The 13,909-nt window shown below is 32.8% G+C and overlaps 1 protein-coding gene across 14 annotated transcripts in view; it reads right to left on the bottom strand.

Annotated features, from left to right (window-relative positions):
* Positions 1 to 13,909, bottom strand: part of EPHA5 (EPH receptor A5) — a 346,930-nt gene that overhangs the window by 97,964 nt on the left and 235,057 nt on the right. For all 14 annotated transcript variants that reach the window (XM_073237522.1, XM_037026646.2, XM_037026647.2 and 11 more), the window contains one exon: positions 4,059 to 4,183. In XM_073237522.1, coding sequence (XP_073093623.1) covers positions 4,059 to 4,183 — 125 coding nt within the window. The remainder of the gene's footprint in view (positions 1 to 4,058; positions 4,184 to 13,909) is intronic.

The raw sequence follows: 13,909 nt of genomic DNA, 5'->3' as shown, positions 1-13,909 counted from the left end.
CTACTGTAGTTACTGACCTCAGTATGTTCAAGTTTATGACTGAATGTACAAGACATTCATAGTAATGTTATACTTTTTGGTTTGGCTGTAGCTGAAGCAGTAAACAGTGATAAAAAAAATCGGTTCATTATCATCTTCATTTTGCTTAAAGAGAATTTATGTTGGTGAAAAAAATGTAGACAGAACTGAAGTTAACATTCTGATATATTTGACATGATTATTTTTACATAAAATATTAACATTTATAACATAAAGTAAGAAGTTTTTTTAAAATAAAACAGCTCAGAAATATCAAGGTTGGAATTCAAGGCATGTTATTAACTAAGTGTGTAAATGTGCATATGCAACTCAAATTCAATTTTTTCTTTTTTAAAATGTGATGAAATTTTTTATCAAGAGCACTGTGACGTAGAGGTAGAGATAATATACATAGAACTCAGCACAGTCTCCACAACGTAACAGTTGGTTGTGGGTAAACTGACCTTGGAGAACGATGGCAAATGCTTCTACTGAAACAAAAACAAATTCTTAAAGCTTATATGGCTTTAACTCCTAACTATCGAAGTCACAATTTAGTCATTAAAAAAACAAATCAGAACTTGATACTTTTGCCAAAAAACATTACAAGGAAACTGGAATGCTGCTCCTTGACATAATGCATGATAAAATATAACTGAGCAAAATGACACAACATTCTGATTTACATATTAACATTAGGCACATCTCAGGGGTTCAATTGTACTCTTTCTGAGTTAGTTAAAGACTATACTGTTGAAGGGACTTAGCAAAGCATTTATGGGATCAAATTCCATAAATTCACATTTTGAATTATTTAAGTACCTTTCAAAATTTGCTTCTGTTCCACTCCTTTGAATCACTGTCCTATTAAAATTTCCTTCATATCAGAAAACCCTGTGTACATATCTTCAACAGCCACAACCCCACAGCTGACAAGTCCTTGGTCAGGGCAGTGCCTTTCGTTGCCTTGGTGCCCCTGCTGAGCAAATGAGCTACATTCCCCAGCTGCTTAGCAAACACGGTTCACATGCAGCGAGGGGAGGGCCTCAGCAGACGGAGCCAGCTGGCAAACACCCTGCCAAGGGGCAGCTTCCCTTTGCCTTGGCCTTTAATTAAGAGATGGCAGTGGGCCCATCACCATGCAGGAGCAGAGAGGCCCAGTGACCTCTATTAGAGCAGGGCAATCACAGGCAGGAGTGCCAGCTGGCAAATGCATGAGCCCTGGAAAGCTCTACCACCTGGGTCTGGCCAAGAGCCACCCAATAAAATAGCGCATCTTTCTCAAGGTTCAAAATGACTGGAAACTGATGAGGATGCCCATTTCAATACATGGTATAAAAGCTTATTACCCCTTTTTTTCTTCTGTAAGTGTTAAAAAAAACTTTGAGTATTTTATTGGAATACTCAATAATTTTGCTTGGCAAAATGTGTGGAATTACTACCTTCACTGTAAAAAGGACAACACTGGCCAAAAGAAGTTAATAAGTTCCCCAAAGTAATATATAAAGGTTTTACTGCTTTTAAAGCATTTAAGTGGGCAACTTGTTCTTCATTTATGGAGTCTATGTATAGAATTTTTTTTAACCAAATCATCTTTCTTTCTTTGAGTTATGCAGATAATAGAATGTATTAATACAGAATTTTAAGTTCAAAATATTAAATATAAAGTCAAATCCTACTTAAATAAATATAACTTAAAAATAAACCCTAAAGAAAATAATTCTATATGAATCAAATTTATCTGAAAGCATATCAGTAGAAAAGGTCTTCACCACACCACTTGTGGAGCAACTGTTTTAACAGATATAGCAGCTTAAAGAAAAAAAAAGGAATAAATCCTTCCTCCTACCGAATATCATGTATAGGAGATTCACGCGTATGCTGGGAAGTAATAGTAAAAACAAAGATTACTCAAAAGGGGGAAAAATACAGTAACTTCCTTAAAGACAAAAAAGAAAACCAGACATCCATCCAGCTAGTTGATTGCTCAGGGATAAGGAAGAAAAACTATGCAGGGAAATAAGTACTTGTAAACTTTTAGTCTTTCTGCTGTCGAACTTTATTTTGTCTAAGATATGTATGTTCAAAAATATATTTTTGTGTGTATACTTATTTTTAAAGACCATTATACATTAAACTTCTTACCAAATCAACTTTAATTACAATAAAATTTGGAAATGGGATATTTACAAAAGAACTCAGACTGTGTTTATATAGTTTTGTATTAGTATACAGTATAGTATACAGTAATAAAGTTTACAAAAACTTGAAGAATATAAACCTTAATTTAACAAATTATTTTTGGATATAGCATGTGTTTAAATTGAAGCCCTCTAGCATTTGTAATTCAGTTTGGACTACTATTCCCAGAGAAACAGGAATCAGTGAGAAATATTAATGTCACATCATATTAGTTGATTTATCCTCATTTTTTTAGAATAAACACTATAAACCGAATCCCAATATAACTTTGTGTTAGAGGTATTCTCTTTGAACATCCTTGGTTAATAATATATTTGGATAATACATTTTTTGTGAAATATAAATTCTTCATTTGTGTTCTCTATGATCCAGTAATCACTTGTAATGCTAACAGTGCATCATTCCTAGAAAGACAACTATTTCAAAAGTAATAATTGACTATCTACAAAATCCACATATAGACATTACACAGATATCCAAAGCCTAAAAAGAATATGCAGATAGCCCCACTCTCCCTACTGTCCACTCTACTGTCTTATTCTCTGTGCTACCTTTATACAGGTTAATTGTTGAATCAATGAATGAAAGAAGCAAATTTTTAAAAATCTTCATAATTTTATGAATTTGTTCAATGTATTTTAACGTATTTACCTTTTATCTATGCATATATACCAAATGCTGAATTTTAATTAATTTTCATTAAATATTTTTCCTGAAATTTTTGCATTAGCTTAAGGACCATTTATTCCCTCTCTCTTTTCCAATGTCTTATATTGGACAATTTCTAAAGTATTGTGAATTAAATTTTTCAACTTCCTCTGCTCTCTTCATTCATACGTGAGAGGAATTTGGGAGAAACAATTGAGTGAGTGTGGCTGAGTCCTCCCCTTCTCTTTCAGGATCTGCTTCTCTGCCTTATGCTGCAAGCTTTCCTACTCCTATTCCATGGGGCACACTCACATTAGGGTCAGGGTCTCCTACCCACCTCTTAAAGGCAGATTTGGGCGCTCATCTATCTTTATTTCTTCAATTAGAAATCAGGATGTTCTAAGCAATGCATGTCATTCAGATCCAGACTGTACAAAAATCATAGTAAAATGAGGGTGGGAGTTGTAGGAAAACTCATGATGGCTACATACCTAAGACACATACTCCAGTCCCCTTTAGAAATTTAAGCTCATTTTATTTTCCATCTGTATTATTCTTATCAATTGCTCACTTGATGTGGATTTAGAAAAGAAGAAGAGGGGTGATTATTGCCTTTAGACCTCAACAACTAGTATGGAAAAAACATGTAAGATGGACCTAAGGGACAACTCAAGGTAGAAAATACAGGGAATGTGAGGCACACAATCTGACTTTATGCCTTCAAGTTATAAAATAGAGTTTATAATACAGTGTTCATTTTTTTATCAATATTTAAAAATTATACCTTATATTCACATCTTGTCTGCCCATAATTCCTTAACAGTGTAGGTATTGTGCAGGGTTTATGTGTTTTCCCTTGTAGTACACTGCAGCCACTACTGAAGATCAACAACTTAAGTGTTTGTGGCACTTTCAAAATGCCCTATGACTACATCTGTTAGTGCTGTGAAGCCTCGCTAAGCTAATGTTAGACTATATGGCAGTGTTCTGGCAGCATCAAGTCTTTGGCAGCAGAAGAACATAATAGAGTGTTCCCTGTACACTTCTAGCTTCCCTAATCATGACTGCAGAATCAATTGTCATTGATTTACACATAAAGTTGCAACATGCTTTTCTACAAATTGGATAATTGCAATTGCTAAAATGAAAAAAAAAGGAAGAAATGACATTTTTTATTCTATTAGCCCCACCTTTTCAAAATATTTGATTTCATACTCCAGGATGATTCCGTTGGGGCGATCTGGTTCTTGCCAAGACAAAGAGATGCTGTTTTTTGCAATCTTCCCCTTTTTCACATTGGTAACTGGAGAGGGGGCTGCAAAATAGTACAAATAAAGAGTAGCATGATTAACAGAACCCTGAAATTACAACTGGGTATACTATATATTGGTATTCTTGGAATGTAGACTAGTAAAAATCCCAAACAAATTTTCTCTTAATCTGGAAACAATTTTACTTTCTCTATATAAAACAAGTTTGTAGATTGTAAAGTGTTTTGAAAATATAGATCAACTAAATATACTGAGAATTTTCTAAATAAAACTATTCACATATAATTTTAGGTACACATTTTCTCTATAAAACTTGTAAACACAAATAAATGATCTTACTTTTCTAAAGTATAAAGATGTTTTCAATGACTATCTCCTATGTTTCTAAAATTTAAGGACTCTGTGATATATTCCATTATGTTTATGTATACATGATTATATTAATACATTTTCATTACATCAAGGCACTTTTTAACAAATTATTATTTTTGAAGTCATGTGAGTCTTATAATCATTAGTAAATTCCTATATTAAAGTAGTTCGTGTTTCCTTCAAAATGTGTTATTAAATATGTTGTATATCTTCAAAATAATGTAAATGAAAGAAACATTTTTCTAAGCTGAAGTGTTTTTCTTTAAGATCACAAGAAAACTAGCCTTCTCTCATCACTTTTATTTTACATAGTATTGGAATTCCTACCCACAACAGTTAAGCAGGAAAAAGATAAAAGGCATCCAAATGGGTACTAAAACTGTCACTATTTGCAGATGACATGATATTATATATAGAAATTCTTGAAGACTCCACCAAAAAACTATTAAAACTAATAAATGAATTCAGTAAAGTTTCAGGATACAAAATCAATATACAGAAATCTGTTGCATTTCTATCATTAAAATGAATTATCAGACATAGAAATTAGGAGTGCACCTCCTTTTACAATTGCATCAAAAGAATAAAATACCTAGGAATAAATTTAACCAAGGAGGCAAAGACCTGTATTCTGAAAACTATAAAAAAATTGACAAAAGAACTTGAAGAAGACATAAGTAAATGGAAAGATATATTGTGCTCATAGATTACAAAATTAATATTATTAAAATGTATATCCTAACCAAAGAAGTCTACAGATTTGAGGCACTCCCTATCAAAATACCAACGGCGTATTTCACAGAACTAGAACAAATAAAATTTGTATGGAACCACACACACACACACAAATAGCCAAAGCAATCTTGAGAAAGAAGAACAAAGGCAGAGACATCATACTGCCTGGTTTCAAACTATACTATAAAGCTACAGTGATCAACACAATATGGTACTGGCACAAAAACAGACATGTAGGTCAATGGAACAGTATGGAGAGCCCAGAAATAAAACCACACTTATGTGGTCAATTCTTCTATAACAAAGGAGACAAGAACATTCAATGGGAAAAGACAGTCTCTTCAATAAATGGTATTGGGAAAACTAGATAGCTTCATGAAAAATCTGCTATCTTAGACCATATAAAAAATAAACTAAAAATGGAAAAAAAGAGACTTAAATGAAAGACCTGAAATCATAAAACTCCAAGAAAAAAAACAAGTAAGCTCTTTGACATTAGTCTTAGCAAATTTTTCCAGATATGTCTCCTCAGGCAAGAGCAACAAAGGCAAAAATAAACAAATGGGACTATATCGAACTAAAAAGATTTTGCCCAATGAAGAAAAACCTTGACAAATGAAAAGGCAACCTACTGAATGAGAGAAGATTTTTTGCAAACAATATATACAAGCAGGATTTGATATCCAAAATATATATAGAACCCATAAAACTCAATAACAACAAGCCCAAAAAGCCTGATAAAAAATGGGCAGAGAACCTAAAGAGATATTTTCTCAAAGAAGACATACAAATGGCCAACAGGCACATAAAAAGATGCTAAACATCACTAATCCTCAGTGAAATGCAAATCAAAAATACAATGAGATACCATCTCACATCTGTCAGGTTAGCTATTATCAAAAAGACAAGAAATGATAAGTGTTAGTGAAGAAGTTGTGAAAAAAGAACCCCAGTGCACTGTTGACGGGAAGGTAAATTGGTGCAGTCACTATGGAAATTAGTATGGTGGTGCCTCAGAGAATTAAAAATATAACTACCATATAACATAGCAATTCTACTTCTGGGTAATTACCCAAAGAAAATGAAAACATTAACTTGAAAGGATATATGCACCCCTATGATCACTGCAGCATTATTTATAATAGCTAAGAGATTGAAGCAACCTAGGTGTCCACTGATATGGATAAAGAAGATGAATGGATAAAGAAGATGCAGTATATATATACAATGAAATATTACTCAGCCATAAAAAAGAAATCTTGTCAATTGTGACCACATGGATGGACTTAGAGGGCATTATGTTAAGTGAAATAAGTCAGGAAGAGAAAGACAAGTATTACATTATTTAATTTATATGTGTAATCTAAAAAACAAACCAAACAAAACAGAAACAGACTAATAATACAGAGAATAAAGTGTTGATTGCCAAAGGAAAGAGGGTATGGGGGGATGTTGAAATAGGTGAAGGGGTTTAAGAGGGACAGACTTCTGGTTGTGAAATAAATAAGTTGTGGGAATGTAATGTACAGTATAGGGTGTTTATACAATAATACTGTAGTAACTTTGTATGGTGACAGATGATGACAGACCTATTGTGATCATTTCATAATGTATAAAAATATCAAATCACTATCTGGTATACCTGAAACTAATATTGCCTTGACTGTTAATTATAATTCAATTAAAAAAGAGACAATTTCTTTTATTTTCATTTCCCCCAAATTTCATTAGAAGTCACAGTCACTTATGCTATTTATTGCTATATGCCAGCACCTATTAAATGCCTACTTTCTGATTAAAATAACAAAAGTAAGTGCTATTTCAGATGCCATTCATATTTTGAATTCCCAAACATACAGATATTTGATTCAACAGCAATTTATGTCTATTAGCTGTGACTTGTTTTGACTCTGCATTTAATACCACAAAGAAGTGTTGACTAATATTATTTCTGATGCATATGGCCTTTATTTTTGCAATTTGTGGCTGCTATAAGAGACACAGGAAAGATCATTATGGCCTAATAAATGGTATGTGTGTGTCTAGGCAGAAATAACATATAATATATATCATATGCAAGTATATTATATATATAAAATGTACATACAATAAAATGGAAAATATGCCACCCATAGTGAATAGTGAATAACCAGTCATAGCCCATCTGAACAGTATCAAACATCAGTTGAGGTTAAGTTATATACATAATTCATAAAATTATATACTATGTATTAAATATACAATTTATATAATACATATTTATATAAAAATACATTTATATTAACATTTATAATACATATTTATGTAAGAAAATAAATTATTTACTCATTCAGAGTAATACACAAATTCAGAATTACCCACAAGGTTCAATGCCAGCCATCTGGAGCCCTGCATCTTTTTCCTACCTCACTCCTACTATTTTTCAGCAGCTCTGCCCAGGCTTTCTATTCCTAGGACACTTCAGATACAGTCCTGCCTACGGAATTTTGTACTCGGCATTGCATCGTTCAGAGATGCTTCTTGCCCAGACTACTTCAGGCCCTCTTCCTCTCCTGTGAATTTCTCATGGACTTTCCTTGTCTACTCTGTGACTTGAAAAACCAACTCTCATCCTAATCTCTTCACACCTCGCCATGCCCTACGCTCCTTCACTATTTTATTTTTCTCTGTAGCTCTTGCACTTGCACCATCTGATATATATATATTAATTACATAATGTAATTTTTATAAGGGCAGGGGTATTGCTTATTTCATTCACTGCTGAGTCCTTAGGTCTAGAATAGTGCCTTGGACAAAGGAGTGTCTGATATGTATTATGAAGTGAATGATTGGTGGTAAAAAATGGAAATAATATCTATGAAACCTTTATTTCTTATTATTTTATTATTTCAATAAACTCAACAATGAAACTCAAAGGTGAACTATGTGTTTCAACAAAATTAGATACAGTTATAATCTGTAGAGAGCAAAATTAGCTAACCGTTTAGTGTTTTATACACCCATAATAGGGTGATAATGACTTTGGTACTTCAACATGTACTTCTACTCTTTTAATCATAGAGCTTTATGATATTCAGGTTCAGAGGATGCATATTTTCAGAATATCTGGTTTTCTTAAACGTGTCCAGTTCAGGTTTTCTGGAATACTACAGAACACAGAGTATGCATATGAAGCCAAAAGTGTCTAAAAGAAGTTTTGATATTGCAGTTTGTTTACTTCCATGGAAAGTGTAATTGACTGGTAGTTCTCACAGTCACAATTGGCATAGGTTCAAAGTTCCTATTGATCTCCTAGTGAAAGCAAAGTCATGCTATATGGGGCACTGCTGACAAAGGATTCACAAGAAAGAGTAGCTATGGGACCCTAGCTCATCATAGTGTTTATAGCAAAGTAGCAAATTTACTGAAGTAGAAACAGTGCCAGAGGATTAAGGAAGACAGTAGATTCTTTTTAATGCACTTTATTCAGTAGCAAATATTTTTGTGAATTATCTTGAATCATGAATTATACTCATTTTCCCATTATCACTACATATTTTGCTGCATTATACATTAGTAAAGAACAGGCAAAGACTTCAAAGTTTCTCACTCACATTGTGAACCTCCTCATTTTGATTGACATATATCTTATAGGTACCTATCAGTTTTCATCTAATAAACTGATGGTGTTTCCATTTTTCTATTCATGAATTGCATTTAACATGTATGCTCCACGAAGGCAAGGATTAATTTGGTTTAGTTCATTGCTATATTTCCAGAACCAAAAAATTAGTTGGCATATAAAGATTTAATAAATACCTATTGAATGGATGCATAAAATGGGAAATACATTCAGCATCATGTGTCATTCAAAACTGAAGTTTATTTAATCTTAGGTACATATACTAGGATCTTATTACTTGTGGATTTGTGCTTTATTTCAAAACTTAATAAATTATTTAATAAAATAATCAACCATTTCAAAGTGAAGTTATCAAATAAATAGCAACACAAATGTATCAGCCTGAAGTGGAACTCACTGTTATTTATTTACATCTATCAAAGTTAAAACATAAATTGTGTAGCTTTCAAAAACTGCTTAATTTCATAAATAGCCATTGTTTTCCAAACCTGGTTTTCTCAAAGGCTAAATAGTGCTCTTTTAAACATGGGTCAGCACTGGGGAGGAAAGATCACTTCTCAGTTCAGAGTAGTTCAGGGATAATGTCTTCTGTGACCGATCATTTTTGCATTATTAGGGTAATGCTGATCAAAGTGGGGACACCGACAGCTCCTGGGGATGTCAGGATAATGTACCAATTGTGAGTGGCAGCACTTCACTACTGTAAAGTATTTTCTAGGTACTATGCACATTAAAACAACTGTAACCAGATTTATCAGCATCAAGGGCATATTTAATTTATGTTACGTGTCTTCCTTGCCAATAACTTTTGCTCTTCTTTCTCCACTCACCCTTTTACTAAGTAAGCCTCCAACAGAATAAGAGTGATGACTTGGAGCATTTCTCCTGTAAAATTTCATTAAATGATGTTAAATCATGAAACGATTACTGTCAGTATAAGGAGAACAAAAGAACTAAATATATCAAGTTATGAATAAAACAAAATAATTTATATAACTTCTGACTTCCACATTTGGATATGTATAAACATGCCAAATCATTTCTGTTTGTACTTCTATCCTGGAGGTGATCTTTAAGTACCTATAATCAGCAATATCCTTTAGTCTTGTAACAGTTCCCTATTAAAAAATTATGGATTAATTTTTTGTCTCTTTGATTTAAAAAAAGAACTTTTAAATTTAGAATAGCTTTATATTTACTGTTGACCCTTGATATAATGAGGAAGCTAAGGGTGCCAACACTCTGCACAACTAAAGATCCACGTATACCTATGACTCCCCCAAAACTTTACTCAGAGCCTACTATTGACTGGAAGACGTACTGATAACAGAAACAGTCGATTCACACGTATTTTGTATGTAATACTATGTATTATATACTATATACTTGCAAAAAAGTAAGCTAGAGAAAATAAAATGTTTGATTACATTGTTGAAAACGTCCAAAACATTTTCCAATATATTTATTGAAAAATGATCTGCTTATAAGTGGATGCATGCAATTCAAAGCCATATTGTTCAAGGGTCAGCTGTATAGAAAGATTACGAGGGTAGCACAGAGTTTCCATAGACCTCACACCCAGTGTCCCCTATTAGGAATATCTTACAATACCACAGAACATCTGCCACAATTAATGAACTGATATTGATATGTATTATTAACTAAGTCTGTATTTAATTCAGATTTCCTTAGTTTTTACTTAATTTCCTTTTCCTGTCCAGGATCCCAATATTATACATAGTCATCATGTCTCTTGGCTATCATGGTCTCTTAGACTTTGCTTGATTTGATGACTTTGACAGTTTTGAAACATACTGCTTGGGTATTAGACTGTCAGTTGGGGTTGATTTGATGGGGTTTTCTCATGATCAGACGGGTTATGAATTTGCTGGGAGAAGACTGCAGAGGTAAAGTGCTGTTTTCCTAACATTACATCAAGGGTACATACTATCAACATAACTTATCTCTGTTAGGTTAACCTTGGCCAACTGACTGAAGGAATGGTAATCAGGTTTCTCCAGTGTAAAGTTTTCTTCTTATCAGTTTTGCACATTGTTCTCTTTGTTACTACGTGCAGCCTTCACTTAAGGAATGGGGAATTATGGTCAACTTCTGTGAGGCTGGAGTATCTGCATAAATAATTTGGAGTTCTTCTGCACAGATTTGACTATTTTTCCTTATTTATTTATTCAATCAGTTATTTATATCAATATGGGATGTGAATCTTTTTATGCTCTGGTTCACAATCTAATACCATCCTTGGTTACTCACTTTCTTAAAGTTTGGCCATTGATTACACAAAAATATTCATCATCTTTTTGTAAGGTTGAATTTTGATTCTTTATGTACACTAGCATGTATATAGGATGGGTGCCAAATAAACACTGTTTGTACAAATGTAAGTTGTAAAATATCAGACAATTTTTTAAGAAGATTCAATAATGGCTTCTCCATAACTACTTAACCCTTTCAACCTACATCAATCAAAACGATTTGTGGCCTCTTCTCTGAAGCTGGCACTGTTCCAAATGTTGGGCGAAATCAAAAGGCTAAGTACCCACATTGTAAGACTTAAAATTTTCTACATCCAGTGGATTTCACAACTCCACATAAATAAATAATTGTATGTACACTGCCTTGATTATATAGATTTTTTGAAGAACTAAAAGTATTACACTTTTAAGTGTTAATTAAATGTTCATTTTCTATAGAATAATGTCTGCCACATTCTTTAAATGAGAACGAACATGATGAGAACAAGAACCTGAAGTGTGTTGAATGGAACAAGGAAACTCCAATCATCAGCCCTTGCACCCAGTGCTATTTGTGTAGACAAAAACAAGTTACGGAATCAAGTATTAGCTACTTGTATTTAAAAAACAAATAATACATATCCATGAATTTGAGTTACCTCCCTATATTCCCTATATTTTGATTCTAAAGCTTGAGAAAGGTAAATAAGACAACACTGAAATCTTTTCAGTCTGTGACAGCTTATGAATGTGGTAAAACTTCTTCATATGGCCCTTCTTTTACCTTCCTACAAAAGTCCCTCCACATGAGTAATGTATTAGCTTACTTACACACCAGTTTTAAAAAATATATGCATCTTGTATTTGATTCCATAGGTCAAAATTTGGCTAAATGGATTGACAATATCTGCAGCTAGAATCTACCACTGATCTCTGCCATGCACTATGTGTCCTATTAAGGTGATTCTTAAGATATCCTATTATCCTATTAAGGTCCTATTAAGATACAGATGGGTCTGGGCCAATTTTTCCTAAAAGTACAGATTATTAGGCTTCTCTCCAGAAAATTCTGATTCAGGAGTTCAGAGTGGAGCCAAGGATTCTGTGTTTTTAATAAAGGCTCTAAGTGAATCCCTTTACTAATATATTTGGGAAATACTGAAGGCAAATTATACTGGGATTAGTTCTTCTTTTAATAAAATTATATAAACATAGAAACCTGAGGCTAGAAACTGGATTAGTGTTGATGTTTTGTGAGCAGCTGCTATCTTAAACCTCTGACTTACTATTATTGCCAGTTATATCCTGATCCAGCTTTTCTCTATTTGGAGATTATTTCTTCTTGTATTTGATATTTACCTGTTCCTTTAGTACTTTGGGTAAACTGATTTGTTTGTTCAATCATACATAATCTAGTTTAGTCCAACCAGACTATAACCTCCATAAAATTTGAAAACTCTTGTGTCTTTTCCATTATTACTTGCTTAGTCATTAGAATACTTTCTGGATGATATTAGACACATTCAAAAAACTTTGATGAGTAAAGTAATGAATGAACAATTATCTCCTCTCTATTATGGTAGATTTGTTTGCATTTTCTGGAGTGTTATATAGAGGAACTCATATAGAATGTATTCTTTTTTGATTGGATTACCAAGGGACCAGAGGAAACTGTTGGGAGAAATGGCTACAGTTACTATCTTGTTAGTGGTGATGTTTCACAGATGTATACAAATGCTAAAATGTAAATTGTACACTTCATGTGCAATTATTGTATATGATTGTACATCAATAAAAGTTGCAAAAGTGTATGTGTGTGTGTGCATGCACATCTGTGTATGTTTGAAAAGGCAACTTTTTATAACATAACTGTTTTTATCCTTGTTGAAGACACCATGACCTCTCTCCTTTCTCCTAATTGGACTCTCTTTAAAAACTTCCATGCCTTCAGTGTTTTTTTCTAAGGAACAGCCATAATTTGTTAGAAAAGTGTAATAAAACAATATTGAAGTTTTTAATTTTGGGAAAAAATTGAATTTATTTTTATAAGCTAGCTGTAAACCAAACTTAGTAGCTTTAATAAAAATTTTATATCGGTAAGTATTTCTTTGTTCCTTATGTAAACTGAAATGAATATCATAAAAATTAACAACTATGATCTTTCCCTATGGCCTTGATATTTTTGCCTTTCTACTGTACCATACTTGATGGCACAATATAAATGAATGCTTCAAATGTATAGCAGACTGTAAGAGATGCTATTATAAAATAGACTTAGAGTATAAAATGAATTTTAATAAGAAAAGATGGCAAATGTTTCAATAAATTCATGAGGAAGAATGAAAGTAAAATAAACTGAAAAGTAGTGTCACCAAAATTACGTATCCTAGGTGTCTAATCTAGGACACCTGACAAACTGACATTATATCATCTTCTATCCTCATATCATGAGCAAGTATTTGGAATGATATGTTTAAGTGAAATTTAAGTGCATTTTCAGCTTATTAGGTGTGGGAGAAAGCATATTTTAATACCACTATTTGCAAAATTTCCCCATTTTTATAAGGTAGAATCACCTGAATACATTCTGAGTTTACATTATCATAACTTCGTTACTTTACATGATTTTAGGTACACCTTTTGCAAATTTCTACCAAGGTAAAAGGCAAAAAATGATTGATCTCCTATTTTATTTAAATGGTAGTGTGCTTAGGGAGGGCAGAGGCAGTTCCTTAATTGTATGTTTTCCTTTGCTACATCCTATCTCTGTTGAGTGAAGAGTGTCCAGT

This window comes from Manis javanica, chromosome 5 (genome assembly GCF_040802235.1).
Source record: "Manis javanica isolate MJ-LG chromosome 5, MJ_LKY, whole genome shotgun sequence".
Taxonomy (NCBI): Eukaryota; Metazoa; Chordata; class Mammalia; order Pholidota; family Manidae; genus Manis; species Manis javanica.
This window is presented reverse-complemented; position numbering and strand designations above follow the sequence as displayed.